The sequence below is a fragment of the Typopeltis vanoorti genome, chromosome 13 (genome assembly GCF_054136105.1).
Source record: "Typopeltis vanoorti isolate ZY-2024b chromosome 13, IOZ_Tvanoo_1.0, whole genome shotgun sequence".
Lineage (NCBI taxonomy): Eukaryota > Metazoa > Arthropoda > Arachnida > Uropygi > Thelyphonidae > Typopeltis > Typopeltis vanoorti.
The window spans coordinates 71,816,583-71,837,274 of NC_143561.1; the positions used below are offsets into that span (position 1 = coordinate 71,816,583).

General features: G+C 34.9%; 1 protein-coding gene across 1 annotated transcript in view; it reads left to right on the forward strand.

Annotated features, from left to right (window-relative positions):
• Positions 1 to 20,692, forward strand: part of LOC150100279 (E3 ubiquitin-protein ligase HERC2-like) — a 338,356-nt gene that overhangs the window by 173,193 nt on the left and 144,471 nt on the right. Inside the window, exons 11-12 of the mRNA XM_090402625.1 lie at positions 5,830 to 6,055; positions 15,693 to 15,876. Coding sequence (XP_090258751.1) covers positions 5,830 to 6,055; positions 15,693 to 15,876 — 410 coding nt within the window. The remainder of the gene's footprint in view (positions 1 to 5,829; positions 6,056 to 15,692; positions 15,877 to 20,692) is intronic.

Consider the following 20,692-nt stretch of genomic DNA (forward strand, 5'->3'; position numbering starts at 1 on the left):
TTAAACTTTTCATTTTTTCTTGAATAATATTATATATTTACATCTATAGTTCACTTCTGAAAGCTGTTTTTAACTTTGATTCTTTTTAAAACTTTTTTACATTCTTCTTATCAATACAGTAATTAGTTTTATTCTGCTCAGAAATAAATGCTGATCACTTCCTATTTCAAATCCTCTGCATTCTCTTATGTCCTGAACCGGTGTGAAGATATCACTATTAATAATAATATAGTCAATGAGACCTTTCTCATTTCTTGTATTTCTTTCCATGTGAATTTTTGCACATCTTGGTGCATAATTAGTAATGACTAGTCCATGTCATGAAGAATAATGCATCAGATACTTACCTTTATTATTGGCTTTGCTTTTTTATTGAAGTTTTCCTAAAACATATCTGTATGTCTGGTAATGATTTCCTACTGTGCTGTTTAGATTTCCGATAAGGAGCAGGTTTTCCTTTTTGTTGTATGTGTCAGCTGCCTTTTCTAATGCCTTGAAAAATTCTCCTGCTTCCTCCTTAGTAAGAACCATAGGCACAGATAATTTTCATTGTTCAAAATTTCTCATTCTGATATTTGCACACATCACTCTACTTGATATTGCTTGCCATTCAAGAAGATTATCTTCATATTTACCATTGAATACTGTAGCAACTTCTTTCCTCTGAGTATTGCCTGAATATAACATGTTGTTTAGAAAAATCTCACTTAGTCTTCTTTTCAGTTCTTCTATCCCAGTTCTTTTGCATTGATGATTGTTATATTGATGGTGATCATCTTGAACTTTGATGATGCTGAATTGGAGTTTGTTCTAGTAGTTGACTTTTTACTCTTTGCTCTAGTTCTCTGGTGAAAACAGCACAGGTCCTTGTTTTATTGGGGTTTGCCCACCTGCAGGAATTTCTATCATGTTTTGCCTTTTGAGTCATTAAGAATGCACTTTATTCATTTAGCATCCAGGAGGATACATACTAATGGTGTACATCATTAGACGGTGAGACTTGTACATTATATCAGAAGCCCTTATTGGTTCTCTGCATTCCTTCTTTAAAAGGCTAAGTGGAGGTCTCCTCCCAGTTATCCAACTTTGACCCATAAGAACCCCCCCCTCCAATAAATTCAGTCAATATTTTTGGCATTCAAAAATATTATCCTGAATTGCATAAGCAGGATTTTTGATTTTCTCTCTCTTACAGCACTGTTATGAACTTATAAGCATAGACTGAGAATTGACAATATGTCATCATATACTTTGACTCCTTCAACATCCCTTCCTAGACACATCCTTACTCCTCTCCTTGCACCACAGGTGTAAGCAATTGGAAATTAGTTTCTAGCCATGCCTTATATTATATAATATACTGATACAGAAAACAAATGCTTTGTTCTTTTCTAGTCCATCTCCTGTCATTGCATCTGACAATATGGCCAGCCCATCTCCACTTAGCTTGTTTAATGTATTTTACAATACAATATTACAAATGACACCTGTTTGATATCTTATCCACGTATTTGTCTTCCTATCTCTTAATATTATTTTTAGCATACTTCTCTCCATGCGATGCTGTGTTATTCTCAGCTTTTTGTTTAGGGCAATCTCTTTTCTTTGGCAATCCTCAAAGGATAACAATTGGTCCAAATATACATATGAGGTAACTTGTTTTATTTCATGGTTTTCAACTTTGACAGTTCTTTGGTTAATGTATGTGTTCATCATTATTTTTGTTTTTTCTCTATTTATTTTTAATCCAATTACTCTTAGAAGCTTCATTTAGCTGATTTAGCCTTTCTTCCAGATCTTCAAGATTATCTGCTATTAGGACAATATTATCTGCAAATTTCAGATGATGTAGCCTTTCTCCATTTATGTTTATTCCTTTTATTTCACAATCAAGGCTTCTAAAGACTTCTTCTAATGTAGCTGTAAATAGTTTGGGAAATATAGTATCATCTTGCTGGATACCTTTTTGTACTAGAAACTTTTCACTGTTTTTTTTATAATTTATTTACAGAAGTTGTATTATTGTAAATATGTTTTTAGTGTTTCAATATATGGTTTGTCAGTTCCCTGGGTTTCAAGAGCTTTTAGTGTTGTAGATGTTTTAACAAAATCAAATGCTCTTTTGTAGTCTATATAGGCCAGACATAAGGGTTTATTGTATTCAATTTGGTTTTTCAATGAGCCGTCTTAATGTGTGAATATGGTCCAAAGTATTCTAATTCTTCCTAAATCCAGCTTGTTCACAGGATTGCATTCCCTCAAGTTTAGATTTTGTTCTATTATTTATAATTTTTGTGAAGACTTTATATATGGTGGGGAGGTTTGTCAACCTCCCCACCATATATAAAGCCCCTACAGACCATATATGGTCTGTAGGGGGCTTATTGGTCTGTAGTTTTTAATTTCTTCCTTATTGCCCTTTTTAATAATTAATATTAGAAGTGAATTGTTCCAGTTTTTTAGAATTTTTCTCTGTTTTAGGCAATTATTAAGGAGTTTAGTCAGCTGTGTGATGACAGGGCTTCCTCCCAGTTTTAAGAAGTCTACTATAATTCCATCTTCTCCTGGGGGCCTTTCCATTCTACATTCCCGCAGTGCCCTTTCCACTTCACCTTGTAAGATCTCAGGGGCATCGTATTCTTCCTCACTCAAGTTATCCATAATTGATTCTTGGATGTCTCGGTCCTTATCTTCATAGAGTTCAGTATAAAATTCCTGAATTCTTTTGATTATTGCATCTTTATTTCTCAAAGTTCACAATTTTTTCCTCTTACAGCAGCTATTTCCTTTGTTCCAACTGATAATGTTCATCTTAGGACCTTCATATTATTATTGTTTGCTATTGTTTCTTTAATTTTCCTAGTATTATACGATCTAATTTCATTTTTCATCCTTTTGCATATAATTTTACAAATTTCCAAATATTCTATTTTATTGGTCTCATTCAAATCTCTTTTCATCAGATCTAAGGTTTCCTGTCTTAGTTTTTCTTCTCTTTGGCACCTTTTTAAACCTCCTATTTCTAGTCACAATTCCAGAGAGATTTTGTTAAGATTTCGTTAGCATCATCGATGGCAGTACGAGGGTGGTCTGAAAAGGTCTCAGCCTCGACCATAGATGGCAACACTATCAGCAAGATTTTTTCCAAGTTGGAACATCTGTCATAAGCATTAATGTGAAATTGCAAGTCATTCTATCAAGTAGTTTGTTTTATACAGCTGTTGGAAGCCAAAGTATTGGCTGTATCCCTTGAAATGGATAAAATTGAGTATTGTGCAGTTATAAAATTCTTTGTAAAAGAAGGTTTAATGCCAAAAGAAATTCCTTCAAAGTTCATAAAAGTTTATGGGCACTCTTCTCATTCACTTTCGACAATTAAGAAATGGGCTGCCAAGTTTAAACATGACCATACCAGCCTTGAAGATGATCCACATGAAGAATGTCCAAAAAAAGTGTAACAACACCAGAAATCATTGATCAAATGCACGATATGGTATTGGATGACCGACGAGTCAAAGTGCGTGAAATTGCTGAGACTATAGGCATTTCAAAAGAATTTCAAAAGAATGTGTAGGGTATATTTTGAATGAAGAATTGCAAATGAAACAACTTTGCCCAAGATGGGTGCCGCAGTTGCTCACAGCAGATCAAAAACGCACTCGCATGAAAATCTCTGAACAGTGCTTGGCGCATTTTAACAAGAATAAAACTGATTTGGTGTGTCGATTTATTACTATGGATGAGACTTGAATTCACTACTATACACCAAAATCCAAACAGCAGTCAAAACAGTGGACTGTTGTTCATGGCCAAAGAAGACAAAGTTGGTTCCATCAGCAGGAAAGGTCATGGCATTAGTGTTATGGGATGCTAAAGGCATTTTGTTTATTAATTATCTCAAAAAGGATAAAACTATAACCGGGGAATATTATTCCAATCTTTTAACAGACAAGCCAAAAAAAAATTCGTGAGAAAAGATCCGGTTTGCAGAAGAAAAAACATCTTTCATCAGGACAATGCACCTGCCCACAAAGGTGTTTTGGCGATGGGAAAATTAGGGGATGTGCACTATGAATTGTTGGAACATCCACCCTATTTCCCACATTAGCTCTCTCTGACTTCTCTCTCCTCCCAAAATTAAAACTCTTCCTCGCTGGTCAGCGTTTTTCTTTGAATCAAGAGGTGATTACAGCTGTAGAAAGGTATTTTGCAGATCTTACTTAGAACCACTACAGGTACAGGATAATGGGACTGGAGCATCCCTGGAATAAATATATTTGTCTTAAGGGAGATTATGTTGAAAAATAAAAAAATTTTTTTTTTCATTGTTAGGCCGAGAACTTTTCAGACCACGCTCACAGCTGTGTTTAACTTTTTTAGTTCATTTGTGAGTGATTCTCTATAACAGCTTTTATTATGGTAGAGGTTTTGAATTTTCACTAAATTGGACTTTTTTTCTTATGAGCTTATTCCATTCTCATTTTTTGTTGATCCATACTTTTGCTCTTACTAGTCTATGGTCACTTCCTTTAATGAATCTATTAAGCACTTTGGTATTATTTATTATATATCTTTTGTTGGAGAGGATGAAGTCTATTTCATTATAGGTTTGTCCATTTTCGGTTGGTTTTTTCTTGAAAAAGCTGTTCATAATAAAGAGGTTTTTTCTTCTGTGAATTCAATGTCTTTCTCCTCTTTCAGTCCTCTCTCCAAATCCAAATTTATCAGCGGAGTTCAGATGGTCATCTCTGCTTCCGATCTTGTCATTAAAGTCACCCATTATAATTATGTAGAATTCTTTAGAATTATTTAATGTGTATTTTAATGTTTCATAGAAATCTTCTATCTCTTCATCTGGATGATCCATGATTGGGGCATATATTTGTAATAATTTTCAGTTAATCTTTTATTTATGAAGAGGCTTAGTTCAGCTATTCTTGATGTTATTTTATTAACAAACAGGACATTGTCCTTGAGTTTTATTTATTAGGAATCCTACCAGCAGTTGAGTTTCTTTCATATTCACAGTGGTAACGTAGATGTCCATCTTTTAATTGCATGAGAATTTCTTCTTTCCTTCTTATCTCTGATAAACCTACAATGTCCCATTTTTTATAGTCGAATTCCTTCATCAGTTCTTCCAATCTATCATCATCCCATAGAGACCTGCAGTTATATGTTCCTACTAATATCCTTCTGTCATTGTTCATTATAAGTGGTCTCATTGTAGATACTGAAGACGAGTATATTTTTCGACCTAGACCCTCTGCCTAAGTCCAGGATATGTCCCTTTTTATGCTGGGCAATGGGTGAGCCAGTATGTAATTTTCCTACTTGATTCATCATTTACATTGTCCTCATGTGGGGGGTGGGGGGTACTACACTGGCCAGATGGGTTGGTTCCTCACAATAGTGCATAAGACGAAATAACACAGCAAAATAGGAAAGATTCAACCCTAGCCCTTGAATACTCTAATAGCATTGAAGGGGAAGGAGCAAGAAGAGAAGAAAGAAGCAAGGAAGCAAGAGGTGGGACCAGTCTACAGATAATATAACAGATGTATATTACATGAAGTAAGGCATGGTCCAGCATCAGGTACCTTGGATTTGCCATGCCTGTACTCACTAAAGGAAGCTCCCTGAGGTATTATTAATTAAATATTGAATTATTAATCTTGATTAATTAGTAATTAAGTATTTGCATATTCTCATATACAAAATAGAGCCAAGGTTTATTTCTTTAATGTTATATTTTGAAGACTTCTTTCTCTAGGTATTTGTATTGCTGTATTGTATTAGTTATTTCAGTTATTTATTACTTATGCAAAGGTATATGCATGGGGAGACAATGACCATGGTCAGCAGGGAAATGGTACTACAACAGTAAACCGTAAACCAGCTCTTGTGCATGGTCTTGAAGGTGTTAAGATTACACGGGTTGCCTGTGGTTCTTCTCACAGTATTGCATGGACAACAGCTGAAATTCATTTACCTAGGGTTCCTGAGCCTGTTTTGTTTCCTGTTGCTAAAGATCCTCTTGGAGCTTCTTCAGTGGGTAAGCTTTGGAAATAAATATATTTTTTAATTTCCTATATATTTTTTGTTATTGCATATATAAATATATAGAACCTATGTTTATGAATTGAATTTATAATTTAGAAGAAGGTGACCAGTGGAATATTTCCCTCCCCAGAGTTCTGTATTTAGTTCGACACTATTTAACGTGATGCTGGGGATGGAATAAAAGGGAATTTTTCATTATATGCTGATGATGCAAAGATAGATAGAATGAGTGATAAGTGAAACAGCTAATTCTATCTGATACAGAATTTCTGCACGCTGCTTTATGCAGTTGTTTCTGCTGGCAAAAGATAATGGATGTCAATTTAGTGCTGTCAAAAGGTTATGCATGTTGCACTGAGGACTTGAGATTGTATGAAGAGTATTATATTAATGGGAATTTGCTGTAAGCAGTGATCGATGCCAGCAACCTAAGGAGATTAGTGCAATTTGAGTAGTGTTGAATGTGTAGCATGTGAGGTACAATCTCTGTCCTTCCACATTTCCACCTTTCTCACATCCCAATGGTATGTTGGTGACTACAGATAAGTTAGAAATCTAGGCATTGTTTTTTCTTCCAACTCTCATATAGATGATCAAGGCAAATCTTCTCCCACTATTTCACAAATTGTCCACAGTATTCCTTCTCTGAAATTTCTCCAGAAGAATATCAGAAAAATACTCAGTAGCCTTTGATACCAATAAATCTTCAGGCCCTGATGGTATTTCTCCAGTTGTAGTGGAAGCTTTTATTCTAGAGCTTGCACCTATCCTGTATCATCTTTTTAAACTCTCAAACTCACCTGGCATCTATCCAACATCTTGGAAGCATGCTTTTATCCATCCTTTTCAAAAAAAGGAGATAAAAGTCAACCGTCAAACTATTTCCCTTTGCTCTGATCTCAGTGCTCTCAAAAATAATGGAAACAGTTATCAACAGCCAACTGCTTCACTTCTTGGAAACTCATCAACTACTCAGTGATCAGGAATATGAATTCTGTCATTCATTTTCACAGCAGATATTCTAGCCAACCTCACCTCAATCTCTGGATGCAGGCCGTGGAAAAATTTGGAGAAACTGAAGTGGTCATGCTTGATATTTAAAGAGCATATGATTGAGTCTGATATTGTGGACTTCTTACCAAGCTATTATCTTATGTTATTCCTCCTTCCTTTTGTGACTGGATTGCCAGCTTCCTCAGAGGTCATTCATTCAAGTCATGATGGATCGTTTTTTCATCAGACTTTTCAGTCAAAGCTGGTGTGCCCTAGGATGCTGTGTTTTCACCTACACTTTTTCCTTCTATACATCAGTGATCTCTCTGATGAGCAATCCTATTCATAGATTTTATATGACAGTAAACTCCCCTCCTTGTTTTCATTTTCAGAACCTTGTAGTTTTCAGGCAATTAAAACTTCAAGATTTTCTCTAACTAGTGCTGTTAATGCTAATCTCCACACCTTTCTCAAATGGGGTGAGGATAACCTGGTGAAATTTAATGTCACCAAAACACAACTCTGTCTTATCTCCAGGAAGAAAAACAGTGCCACAATGTCTCTTACTTTTGACAGCTTATTCTGCCTGCCATCTGGTATCAGTGTTCTCTTCTTGAGTTAAATTTCAATCTGATCTATCTTAGCATAAGCATGTCATAGCTTCTGCAGCCTCCAAAAAAGCTTGGTATTCTCTTTCATTGAATTGGCTGCTTTGTTCCTCCACTTTCTTCTAATCATATACAAACACTTCGTATACAAACCTTTTTTTTTTAAAGAGAAAAAAAAGACAGATAGATAGCATGAGAAAGAGAGGAAAGGCCTCAGCTCTTTTATATCGTCATATAGAAAGGCTATCAGTTTTCCTTTTTTACTAATCTCATGTAGATGAACAACCAAAAAACCAATTGAAACTAAAGCACAAAGATGACTGATACCCAGCTGGTTAGCCTCATCTGGGTTAACCACCTTGAGTTGGCCTTCTCTGTCTGCGAATTGCTCTCCAGTAATCCCTGCCATTGACTATAAGACTACATTGATTGAAGAGGATGGAACTATTTAAAAACCCTCTCATAGCAAGAATAGACAGAATTTTATCTCCCCCTGGTGAATATTGCATAATGTGGGTGGCCTACACCCAGGGGTGGTTCGAGCATAGGCACTGTGGAACTACATCACCCTCAGTTTTTCTTAATATATAAATATATTCATTAATTTATTTGTATTTGCTTGTAATGTGTAATTTTATCATCAGCAATCCTATACAATTCTTTTATTTTGTAAAAAATAAAAATCCATCTTGTAGCACTTAGGAGGGTGAAGGACGTTTGCAGCACTGTGTTTTCCACAGTATCATATTGCTATGCACGAAAGCATATATGCATCATAGTGAGATGCAAGCTGTTATCGTAATGCGGAACTGTCAGTTGCGCAGTTCCAGTGTTGTTTATATGCAGTTTGTGTCAGTAGTAGAGCTTTTGTAGTGCTTATCGTGTTTACTCCGTCTCTTTAAATATTTGGACATTACAATTAAAGACATGACACTTGTCATAGTAATTTTTAAGTAATTTTGAATTATACTAAACTGTATAATTTTATCGATAATAAACAATATTTTTTCAAATATTTTTTCATGTTTAAATTTTTTTTTTTAATTTTTACCATAAATTTGATATTTTATACAAACACGTATGCACTGTACTTACAGTGTGTATATATATTTCGAAAGTTGCAGCACCCCTACGATTTCAAGCCATGAGCTGTCACTGCCTACACCATCTAGTGATAAATTTGAGATCGCCTAGAATGCTTCTTCCTGAATACAAAAAAAACATTTCACTGAACAATAAAATTTCCACAATACAATATTATAAAGCAATTGGATGTCATATTGCTGGTTTTCAAATCCATGTTTTTTTCTAACTTTCCATAAATGGTATTTTAATTCATTAATTATAAAAATCAAAATTCTCTTCCATTGCTAACAGGTGGTGGGTATTGTAAAAAAAAAAAAAAAAAAAAAAAAAAAACCTGTTCTGTTGTAAATAGTGGCATGCCCAACACATTACATAATCTGTTCCAAATACACAGAGCAAGAGGGCAGCTGTAGAATGCATGTTCTACTGTTTCCAATTGGTAACAGATTGGATCTCCAATGTTAAAGTACCTCCATTTGATGGCATTGAGTGGAACGCGACCACATGCAATTCTCCAAGCAAGATAATTCCTGTTAGGGTACCCTTGGAACTTCATCAAGTTATGAAACAAAATATTGTTGTCAGTCCCCAACTGTGGAATTTCATTTAAAAATTTTACTTTTTTTTAATGGAAAGAATGTCAATTCTGGAGTATTTTAGCAGTCTTAGAGTTAAGCACAGAGTGTTGTAGTATGCAAGAACAATCTCAGCTTTTGAACCTTTATAATCATTAACTCAAAACAGGGGAAGATGAAAACCCAACCCAAATAGTACCAGAGAAGGTCTGCACATGCGTCATTAGTGTGCAATGCAACATTGTGTGGATTTTTGAAGCTGTATTGCTTAAATAGCAGAATTTTAAGACTTGAAGTCCAAATCCTCCATGCTTTGTTGATAGTTGAAGAAATTCCTTTTTAACTAATTGGTATCAGCTAGACCAAAAAAATTGCAGCGTTTTACTATATAATTGCTTTTCTTCAGCTTCTGTGATGTCTGTAATATTTATTATGTACAACTGAGCAGGAAAGATTATGGTTTTGAATACTATGGCTTTAGAAGAAAAGGAGAGCTGCCCTATTTTCCAGTCTTCTAACATTTCCAAGTTCTTGGACTGGTAATATTGGGTAAATGGAGAAGGGAATTTCAAGTATAATGAGGGATTCTCTCTCTTTAGGGTTAGTCCAAAAGGAATGCCTTTAAGGCCTCGACATCATCGGCATATTCTAATACCTTATTTTGCTTTTTAGTTGAGGGAACTGTTATTCCTTGCACAGTATGTGTATTGTTGACTCGTTGTAATAAAGGTTCAAGAATCAATGCAAAGATCAGTGGACTGAGATGGCAACCTTGCTTGACAGCTTTTTGAATTTTTAATGGGTCTGACAGGAACCCATTAACTAGGAGGCGAGTGGTTGAATTGGCATAGGCTCCTTTGATAATAGATAGTAGTTTTTTTACCTACACCAGTTTGCTGGAGGATGTGGAATAGAAAGGGATGTTGGACAGTATTCAATGCTTGAGTGAGGTCTACTGATAGCACTGCCATCGACTGCTTTTCTGTGTTAACTAAGCAGATTAGATCACGTAGCAGAAATAGATTAAATTCTATTGCTCAACCTGGTACTCCATACACCTGTATGCTTTTATTTATATATTTCTTACCTGCTTTGAGCCTGTTATTGATAATACAGAAAAATATCTTGTAGTCAGTATTAGATAAAGAAATAGGTCTCCAGCTGCTGATTAAGATGTGATCTATGTTAGGTTTAGGAATGAGGACAGTATGGCTTGCTACAAATTCACTTGGCATGTGTCCTGATGAGAGAAAGGAATTAAATAGTGTAACTAGAATGGGAAGAATAAAATCCCAAGTCTCATAATAAAGTTCTATCCCTAGACCATCAGACCCAGGGGATTTTCTTGTCTGGCATTCTTTATAGGCTGTGGTAACTTCAGATGCTGTAATGGGGCTGTCAAGCCCATCTTGGATATGAACAGAAAAGCCATTAATGTTCCAAGAGTTATAATTTCCAACAGTACTATTGTCTTCAAACAGATTTTTGTAGTGTTTTTGAAAGGAGTCAAGGATGTCTTTAGTGGTGGACATGTCTTCTCCATCAACACAGATTTGAGTTATAGTCCTTTCTTTGCAAAATTTTGTAAATTGTCTATTGAAGAATGCAGCTGAAGGGCTATCTGCTAAATGCTGTTGTATTCTAATCTTAAAATTTCTTTCTTCTACTTGTTTCTGCCTTTTCAGTTCTATATCTATGTTAACGTTTCTAATGATGTTGCTGCATTCTATACCATTGTGTTGGTTTGTTACAAACCAGCTTTTCTCTTTATACAGATCTTTCAACTTTTTCCTTTTGAGGAAACCCTGTTCCTTTCCACATTCCATCAGAGCCAAACCCAGAGGTGATACTAAGATTGAAGTAATGTTAAAGTCATATTTTCATATATAAGTAGCCAAAAGATGTCATACCTTATTATTAAAATACTCTGGATTAGAGACAGTTGTTAGATGTTTTCCACTTGGTGATACTATAAATTAAAGATACCTAGAAATTATATACTTCATTTAATCTAAGGTGAAGTCATTAGCTTCTGTATACAAGTTGCCCCAGTCCTGATTATATTTCAGATGCAAACTTTGTTTGCTTGCACGTGAATAAAAGATTAAACCAATTATATAATTTCTTGGTGTCTTTAATTTATAGTATAACCAAGTGGAATAACTTTCAACAACTATATTGAGGCATATTAGTTGGGCATGTAAAAATCACCTGATGTTCCTGATGGGAGACTTTAATTACAGGAATATGGACTGGAAGGAAGAGATAGTGTGTGGGAATAAGGAGAATGAGTTTGTATAATTTCTGAGAGATAAGTATCTTAAGCAGCACGTGATTGAAGCAACTAGAGGCTTCAATGTTTTGGATGTGGTGAAAACTTCACAAGTTGTAGTTGCTAATGAAGTGTTCACTGATCGGTGAAAATGATCATGAGGTACTTGTTTGGGAAGTGATGAAACAAGAAATGGTCATTGCCAAAATTGGATACATGTGGAAGTATAAAGCAGGTGATTATAGGAAGCTCTGTAGTCACTTAGCATCAGTATGTTGGGGAGATGAGCTGAGTGGAAAAGATGTTGATAATGCATGGAACTCACAAAGCAATATCTGACAAAAGCAATGTGTGGATACATTGGAGAGGGTTCAGAGGCTTGTGACTAAGACAATGTCAGGACTTTGGAATGCTGGCTATGAAGATAGGTTTAATAAATGTGGATTGCAGAGTTTGGTGGATAAGAGGAAGAGAGGTGATATAGTTAGAGAGCATTTTATCAGATTAATCCAGAGGGGATTATAAAAAGAGTGACAGGGGAAGAACCAGAGGTCATTCCTGGAAGTTATGTAAAAGTGTGGTGAAGAAATTTTTTACATGGGGAATTGTCAGTGAATGGAATGCATTACTGGAATGTGTTATTAATGCAAGGAGTGTTAAGATTCTATATGATAAATATGTTGTCAGTTAAATGAACCTCCCATGATGAATCTGTTTACTCCATGGAGGGTGTAATAATAATAATATATAAAAGCTCACCTACCATGCCAGTTCATATTTCATGCTTGCAAAACAGATGAAACTCTGAAAACAATAACAGCAACTCATGACAAATGACAGTGTTCAGTTGGATTGGTTGACACAATAACCAATCACAGCCTCTAGGTGCTGTTGTCTCAGAGCTCACCCAGCCTCACCTTCTCACTGGTTTAAAACTACTAGAACACTAAGAATTTGACCCACTTCATCCTCTTTACATCTTTTCAAAGGTCTTAAAGGTCTATTCATTTTGAAAGCACACCCAGGCTATTAAAACTAATGTTTCTGATGCAATGTTTACACATCGAAAAGAACTCTCTTCATGAAGCATTAGTATTGTGTTTAATTTTAGAAATCATGAGAAGCCAGGAAACAATTAGGAAAGTCTTTAACAGGAATAAATGAAATTATGAAAATTATAATATTCATAATTCTGATATTTCGCAGATGAGTACCTAGCACACCCGGAATATTCGCCCCTGGTGGTCAGTCACTAACTCAACTGTTCCTTCTCTCGTCTGATGCAATGTTTACACATCGAAAAGAACTCTTTTCATGAAGCATTAGTATTGTGTTTAATTTTAGGAATCATGTGAAGCCAGGAAACAATTAGGAAAGTCTTTAACAGGAATAAATGAAATTATGAAAATTATAATATTCATAATTCTGATATTTCACAGATGAGTACCTAGCACACCCGGAATATTCTCCCCTGGTGGTCAGTCACTAACTCAACTGTTCCTTCTCTCGTCTGCTTGCTATCAGCATTCATTAAAGTTAGTTATCCTTTCATTATTTCACTCACTACATAGTAGAATAATTCTTTAAGACTTCCTCTCATAATTTGATTTTTCCTTCCTTACTATGCTGGTTGCTCGTTGTATCTGTGCTTTGTACTGTGACTGAGCCTGCTAATCACTTTCTTTTTATATACCCTCTGCTATGTTTTTCCAAATCTTGCTTAATGATGCTACTTATCCATTTAATTGCTCATTTGTTCCTGACTGGATAATGCAGTCTAGTATTGCTTCCTCCAACAATGTATCATTTCCATGTGCACTATTAATATCCTAACTTAGGAAGTAGCCAGAAGTAGTATGATGACATAAGCATTTGCAAGCATACTGCTTCTGGCTACCTCCTAAGTTCAGTATTATCACCACAATCTTCATACTTCTCCATAAACTAATTTACTAAAAAACACTCACAACTACCTTTGGTAACCTGTTCCTCTTCTTTACCATTATGCTACAGCATCAAAAAATAAAATAAAATTAATAAATAAAATCTAGTCTTCACATATACAACTCGAAAGATGTAAAGACTAGATTTTATTTATATGGAATTTAACTCAACCTACTACTACCACCACAACCCATAGTATTTTTTTCTCTGTAAATATTGTGTATTCTTATGGCTGATTTGTCTGTATGCAGGATGAAAACCTAAGTTTCTGGTAGAAAAAACCCCTGCTACCTCCATATGAGATCGGCTAACCTACATTCAAATGAAAAATTCCATACAAAGATTTCTCCCATCATAAAAAGACCCGAGTTCAACGATCAAACTCAGGCACATTGTCCTGTGATTCTTCCAATTTCACTATCGAGGCAGTTGTAATTAAACATGCTTATTCATCTTGATTTTGTTTTTAAATTGTGAAAAGAAATAATTCAATTGATGCGCTAATAACTGTTGAATGAAAACCACCTTATTTTTTGTAATGATAAGCAGCTTTATTTTAGCTTATTCCTTATTTATTTTGTCCTGTGGAAAACCAAATGTCCAGACACACAACAAATGCCCAGGATGAAAAATCTGATAACCAATCAGAACCAATAACATCAATTTGTTATTGGTTCTGAAACCTACATTTGGAAGATATAAAAAGTACGAGGGTGGTCTGAAAGGTTCTCAGCTTAACAATGAAAAAACAAATAATTTCAAAATTATTTTTATTTTTCGACATAATCTCCCTTAAGACTAATACATTTATTCCAGCGATACTCCAGCATCATTATCCCCTCCCTGTAGTGGTTCTCAGTAAGATCTGCAAAATACCCCTCTACAGCTGCAATCGCCTCTTGATTCAAAGAAAATGCTGACCAGTGAGGAAGAGTTTTAGTGTTGAGAAGTCAGAGAGAGATAAATCTGAAGAATTAGGTGGATGTTCCAACAATTCATTGTGCAGATCCCTCAATTTTCTCACTGCCAAAACATCTTTGTGAATAGGTGCTTTGTCCTGATGAAAGATGATTTTTTTCTTCTGCAAACTGGGTCTTTTCTCACGAATTTTTTCATCTCGTCTGGTTAAAAGATTGGAATAATATTCCCCAGTTATTGATTTACCCATTTCAAGATAATTAATAAACAAAATGCCTTTAGCATCCCAAAACGCCGATGTCATGGCCTTTCCTGCTAATAGAATGACTTTGTCTTCTTTGGTGCTGAACAACCGATTTCTGTCCACTGTTTTGACTGCTGTTTGCATTCTGGTGTGTAATGGTGAATCCAAGTCTCATACATAGTAATAAATTGATGCACAAAATCAGTTTTATTCTTGTTAAAACGCTCCAATCACTGTTCAGAGATTTTCCTGCGTGTGTTTTTCATCTGCTGTGAGCAATCGCAGCACCCATCTTGCACAAAGCTTTTCATTTGCAATTCTTCATGCAAAATATATCCTACACATTCTTTTGAAATGCCTATAGTCTCAGCAATTTCATGCATTTTGACTCACCAGTCATCCAGTACCATATCGTGCATTTGATCAATGATTTCTGGTGTTTTTTTTACACTTTTTGGACATCCTTCACATGGATCATCTTCAAGGCTGGTATGGCCACATTTAAACTTTGCAGCCCATTTCTTAATTGTCAAAAATGAAGGAGAGGAGTGCCCATAAACTTTTATCAACTTTGAATGAATTTCTTTTGCCATTAAAACCTTTAAGAAGAATTTTATAACCACACAATACTCAATTTTATCCATTTCAAGGGATATAGACACTTTTCACATGGATGCTTATGACAGATGTACCAACTTAAGAAAGAAAAATCTTGCTGATAGTGTTGCCATCTATGGTCAAGGTCGAGAACTTTTCAGACCACCCTCGTAAATTGTTTATAAATTATAGTGCAGTGTCATTAGTATGAAACCAATGATTTATACCAAACAAATTCTCACAGGATGTTTTATTTATTAAATATCCAGTGGAGGAATTGTGTTTCACTATATTTCTTATATGATTTTGTTATATTTCCTGCCTAGCTCGAGACCAAATTGTCATTCTTTCTAATAATATGTTTAAAAAAATTGTTTTTTGCTTTCTTTCAGGAACTAAAGAATTTATTTCTGAAGATGGGGAAGAAATGTTATCTTCTGGATTATCTAACTGTTCGTCTGTAAAAAAATCAGCAAGACCATCTCTTTCAAAAATTCTTATGTCTCTAGAAACAAATGCAGCTAAACAGCAAGCACTACAGCAAGTACTTCATGCTCTGCAAATTCATTTTGCTAGGTAAACTTTTTTTTTAAATTTAGTTTTCTCATAATCACACACCAACTCAGATATGGTAATTTTTGAGGTTTTGCTTTTATATATGTATAAAATATTTATATATTTATTGTTATTATTATAACAATAAATATATAAATTTACACATAAAATAATAATGATGAGAGACACAAGCTGCAAACTTCCTGTATTCTTCTGACTTTGGACTAGTCTTTTTACTTTTGGTCTTTGATTGTGATTTTCTGCTTTTGATATTTTATTTATGTCACAGTTATGATGATGAGCACTGACAATGTTTCATTTCTGGCTGTTCAAATTAAATATATATTCATGCTCAATTTTTGAATCTTAAAATTTTCTGATCATTACATTTATGTTACTCATCTCTTTGTAAAATGATTATTTGTCCTTGGTCTTACTTTTATAATGTTTAGCGTATTTCACCAAATCACTTCTATAGTTGATTTTATTTGTATCCTTGTATTTTAATAAGAAATAGCAATAAATGTAGAAATAAAGGTGGCATAACAAAAAACAGTGATATATGTTATGAAGTGAACAGTTTATTAATAAAGAAATATATGTTACATATGATGATATGTACATCCACAACTGTTAATGGAATCTTGGTTGAATAAAGTATTAATGATGGTAGATTAAGTACTCGAAGTGGGCACCTTGTTTTTCAAGACAAGTTTTGTAGCACATGCGAAGATATTCTGTCATCTTGGAGAATGTGTTGGGACATCTGCTGGGCATATCATGTAATTTTATCTCTTACTTCAAAGTTTAATGTCAGCCGTGATATATTGTTTACAAGAGTCTTGCAGCGCAATCATCTCTGTCCACTATAACTTCCAAGTTTCTAGTTTCACTACAGAGTGTAGTGAGATACAGTGAATTGGGTTGATAGCATATTCTCAGTAATGGATATCCATAACATTAAGATGGATCCAAGATAGCAGTAGTAAATTGCAGACCATGTAATATTTCAGGTGTTCAGAAAAATTTGTTAAAGGTAAAATCCAGCAGTGGGTGGATAGGAATACTGTGCTCCCTGATGGGCTGTATAGCTTTGTAAAAGTTAGGTCCTACCTTAGTAATTTACTGACATTTTATAATAGAGTGACAATGGAATTAGATAAGGGAAATGACTACACCATGATACTACTGGAATTTGCAAAGGCATTTGACAGATTATTGTAAAGAAAACTATTACAAAAGTTGGAGCAAATAGGAATGGAAATAAAACTGGTGGCATGCATAGGGGTGGGAGGGAGAATGAACACCAAAGAGCAGCATATGGTGGAGTGGAATCTAGTAAATGACAGGGCTATGAAAATGCTCAGGGTTCTGTACTAAGGCCACCATTCTTTAATTTTTACATGAATAATATAAGGAAAGATTTAAGGGGGAGGCGGTTATTCATTTAGTTGCTGGTGATACAAAACTGGGGAGGCAATAGTTGATTAAGGTGATGTAGATATTCTACCAGATGATTTAAATAAATCATCTGGTAGGATTAGCTATTGTTAGTTGAAAGTTTATTTTTCACTTGGTTAGAATATAATAAATTTAGTTTAATCCTTTATCCAAGTGTGAGCAAACAAAGTTTGCACCTGAAAATATCTTCAGGACTGAATATGGCGTTGAACTGAATAAGATGTTGTACTACCTTACTGGGGTAAGGTAGTACAACACTGGGCAACTTGTAGCAAAGTGGACCAAGCTACCATCACTCCTATCCCAGTATCTCCCATAATGCAAAACACATCTCCTTGGATATGTATAATGTTATGCATTAAGGGATTGGCCACTACCCAGACTAGTTTCGACCTTTATTGACATCTCTTCAGTGGGAGCCAGGCCCAGAGGTGGAGATACCAGGCAGAAGCAATAGCGAGGTCATCCTTACCTATAGGAGTTGCCAAAAGGGTGTGCCACCTTTTTTATTAAATTACTCTGGATTTAGAGAAAGATGTTGAAAGTTTATTTTTCACTTGGTTAGACTATAATAAATTTAGTTTAATCCTTTATCCAAGTGTGAGCAAACAAAGTTTGCGCCTGAAAATATCTTCAGGACTGAATATGGTGTTGTACTACCTTACTGGGGTAAGGTAGATGTCACTGAAGAGGCCTCAATAAAGGTTGAAACTAGAATGGGTAGTGGCCAATCCCTTAATGCATAACATTATACATATCCGCAAGTAGATGTGTTTTGCATTATGAGAGATACTGGGATAGGAGTGATGGTATCTTAGTCCACCTTTGCTAGAAGTTGCCAGGTGTTGTACTACCTTACCCCAGTAATGTAGTACAACACCATATTCAGTCCTGAAGATATTTTCAGGTGCAAACTTTGTTTGCTCACATTTGAATAAAGGATTAAACTAAATTTATTATAGCATGTTAGTGTCGATCTTTAAGTCGAAGAAATTTCGTCAACTTCTGAATATTGTCGATCTTTAAGTCTAAGAAATTTCTTCAACTTAAAGATCGACAATATTCTGAAAATCAGTGGACATATCTGAATTTCTCTGCAGTGAAAGAAAACAGCCAGCCACAAGCCAGGGAACAACATCCAACCAGGAGCAAGGGTCAACAGAAGCCACCAACTGCCTTCGGCGAACAGTCACGTAGTCAACCAATCTAATCGCCCTGAACAATGATGAACTCTTGGTGCTCAGTAAAGATTTAAACTTTGCCTGGGCACCCAGAACGATTAACAATCTTGATTTTATTTATTATTATTATTATTATTATTATTATTATTATTATTTAACACCTCCAGGGAATCCAACGACTCATCGAGGGAGGACACCTGCTCTACAGCTCTGTCTCCACCACTTAATCCACCAGATGTCTGCAACTCCACCAATTCCATCTACTGGCGACCAACATTACTATCTTCACTGACAATCACAAACATCCATGCCCACGGCAGGAATCATCGAACCCGCAGCCTTTTGGCTAGAGAGCGGATACGCTGCCCACTCGGCCAGCCCATTTACCATATAGAAAGAAGTTTAAGATCTATCCCAACCATAGCAAATAAAATACGTTTGAAAAGCTCTAACATTTTAAATTTAAATTATACAAAAACAATAACCAGCAACCTAATAAACACAAAACTTATTCTTATATAAGACCATCTGTTTAATATGACCATGTACAAGAAAGCCTACTGTCTAGCTTTGTCAAGACTAAAAAGGTGAACAGAAAAAATAATAAATGCAAAAAACGAACTAATAAAGAACCGTTTACAACAGTTAGTACACCAAATTTAACAGCTCACGTGACAATGTGTGCATGTAGCAAGATGCTTCAGTTATAATTGTGAACACGCGTTACATAGTTTTCAGCGTAGTTCCACTAAACTTAATGAATTAATCAGATTTTTCCATATATCTTTTAATACTGCTCCTTGGTTTCGGTTGAGGCTGTTTCCTGTTCAAAGGACTACTGCTGCTTCTTTGAATATTCTGGATCTGTAATCATCCTCTATATATATGGCATTGAACTGTTTTCCCAATCTATCGCATGGTTAGAAGTTGAGAAGTGATGTGCCAAGCCTGAGGTATATTCGCACTGTTGTGATTAACATCCCCAACGTGTTCCTTCTGTCTAATTTACAGGCTTCTTGAAGTTTGGCCAATGTAGGAAAGTCCACAAGTGTATTCTATAAACACCTGCATATTTGAAAAATGGAACACTATCATTAAGTGATCTTAAAAATTGTCTAATGGTTGCAGTAGGTTTGAACACAACTCTGATGTTGTAAGGCTTTAAAATTCTAGCTATTTTGGTGGAGACTGAACTAACATAGTGGATGACAATGGATGAAACGTACTGAGTAGCTATTCTTTGTTGTTGGAGGTTATTTTTGTAAAGCAATTTCTTGATTATGTTTGAAGGATAACCATTTTGAGAAAGCATTTTCGATATTTGAGAAAGTTCTGTACGAACATCTTCTTCATCTGTGACTATGTTTTGGGCTCTATTCCGTAACATATGGATGATGCTGTATTTTTGTGTATGATGATGATGATTGGAAGTAAAATGCAGATTCCATCCAGTATCTGTTGGCTTTTTATATATAGTAAGTTTAAAATTATTATTCTCTTGTCTTTTGACCAGAATGTCTAAAAAAGGTAGTAGTTTTTTTTGCATATATTATTTTTTTTTGTTCACGTTTTTAGTCTTGACAAAACTAGACAGTAGACTAGCTAAACTAGTAGGCGTTCTTGTACGTAGTTGTATTAAACAGGTGATCTTATATAAGAATAAGTTTTGTGTTTATTAAATATACAAAGAACAAATATGAGTAATCTTAATGGACACATGAAACTTAAAGTACGGTGCCTAGAAAAAGACAAATGCAAAAAGGCGAAGTTATTGAACCACCTTACCTTCCTCAAGAGATGTAGACAATTTTTCATCATCCCCAAGTTCTTAATAGTAAGAGGTCATATTCAGTCTAAACAAGCAAAAAGGATCTACCAAAAAACTTCATTTGCGCTACTTCGGGAAAGGATCCAACACATCAGGTATGAATTGAATGTTATTGACCTTAAATGGCGAAACAATTTTGATATTTCAAACAGTTTAGACTACTTAACCTGGAACATTATAGACCACATGATACAAAATAGTTACAAAAAAACTTTTCATTCTAGCAAAGTTACTCAAATAAAAAAATTTGAAGTACTTTATAAGAAGAAATACAATTGTAATAACTGTCTCCCAGATGATAGAGTGATTTTTAACATATTAGATTACTGCCTTTCTAAACAAGAATCCAAAATTCTAAAGAAAGGTT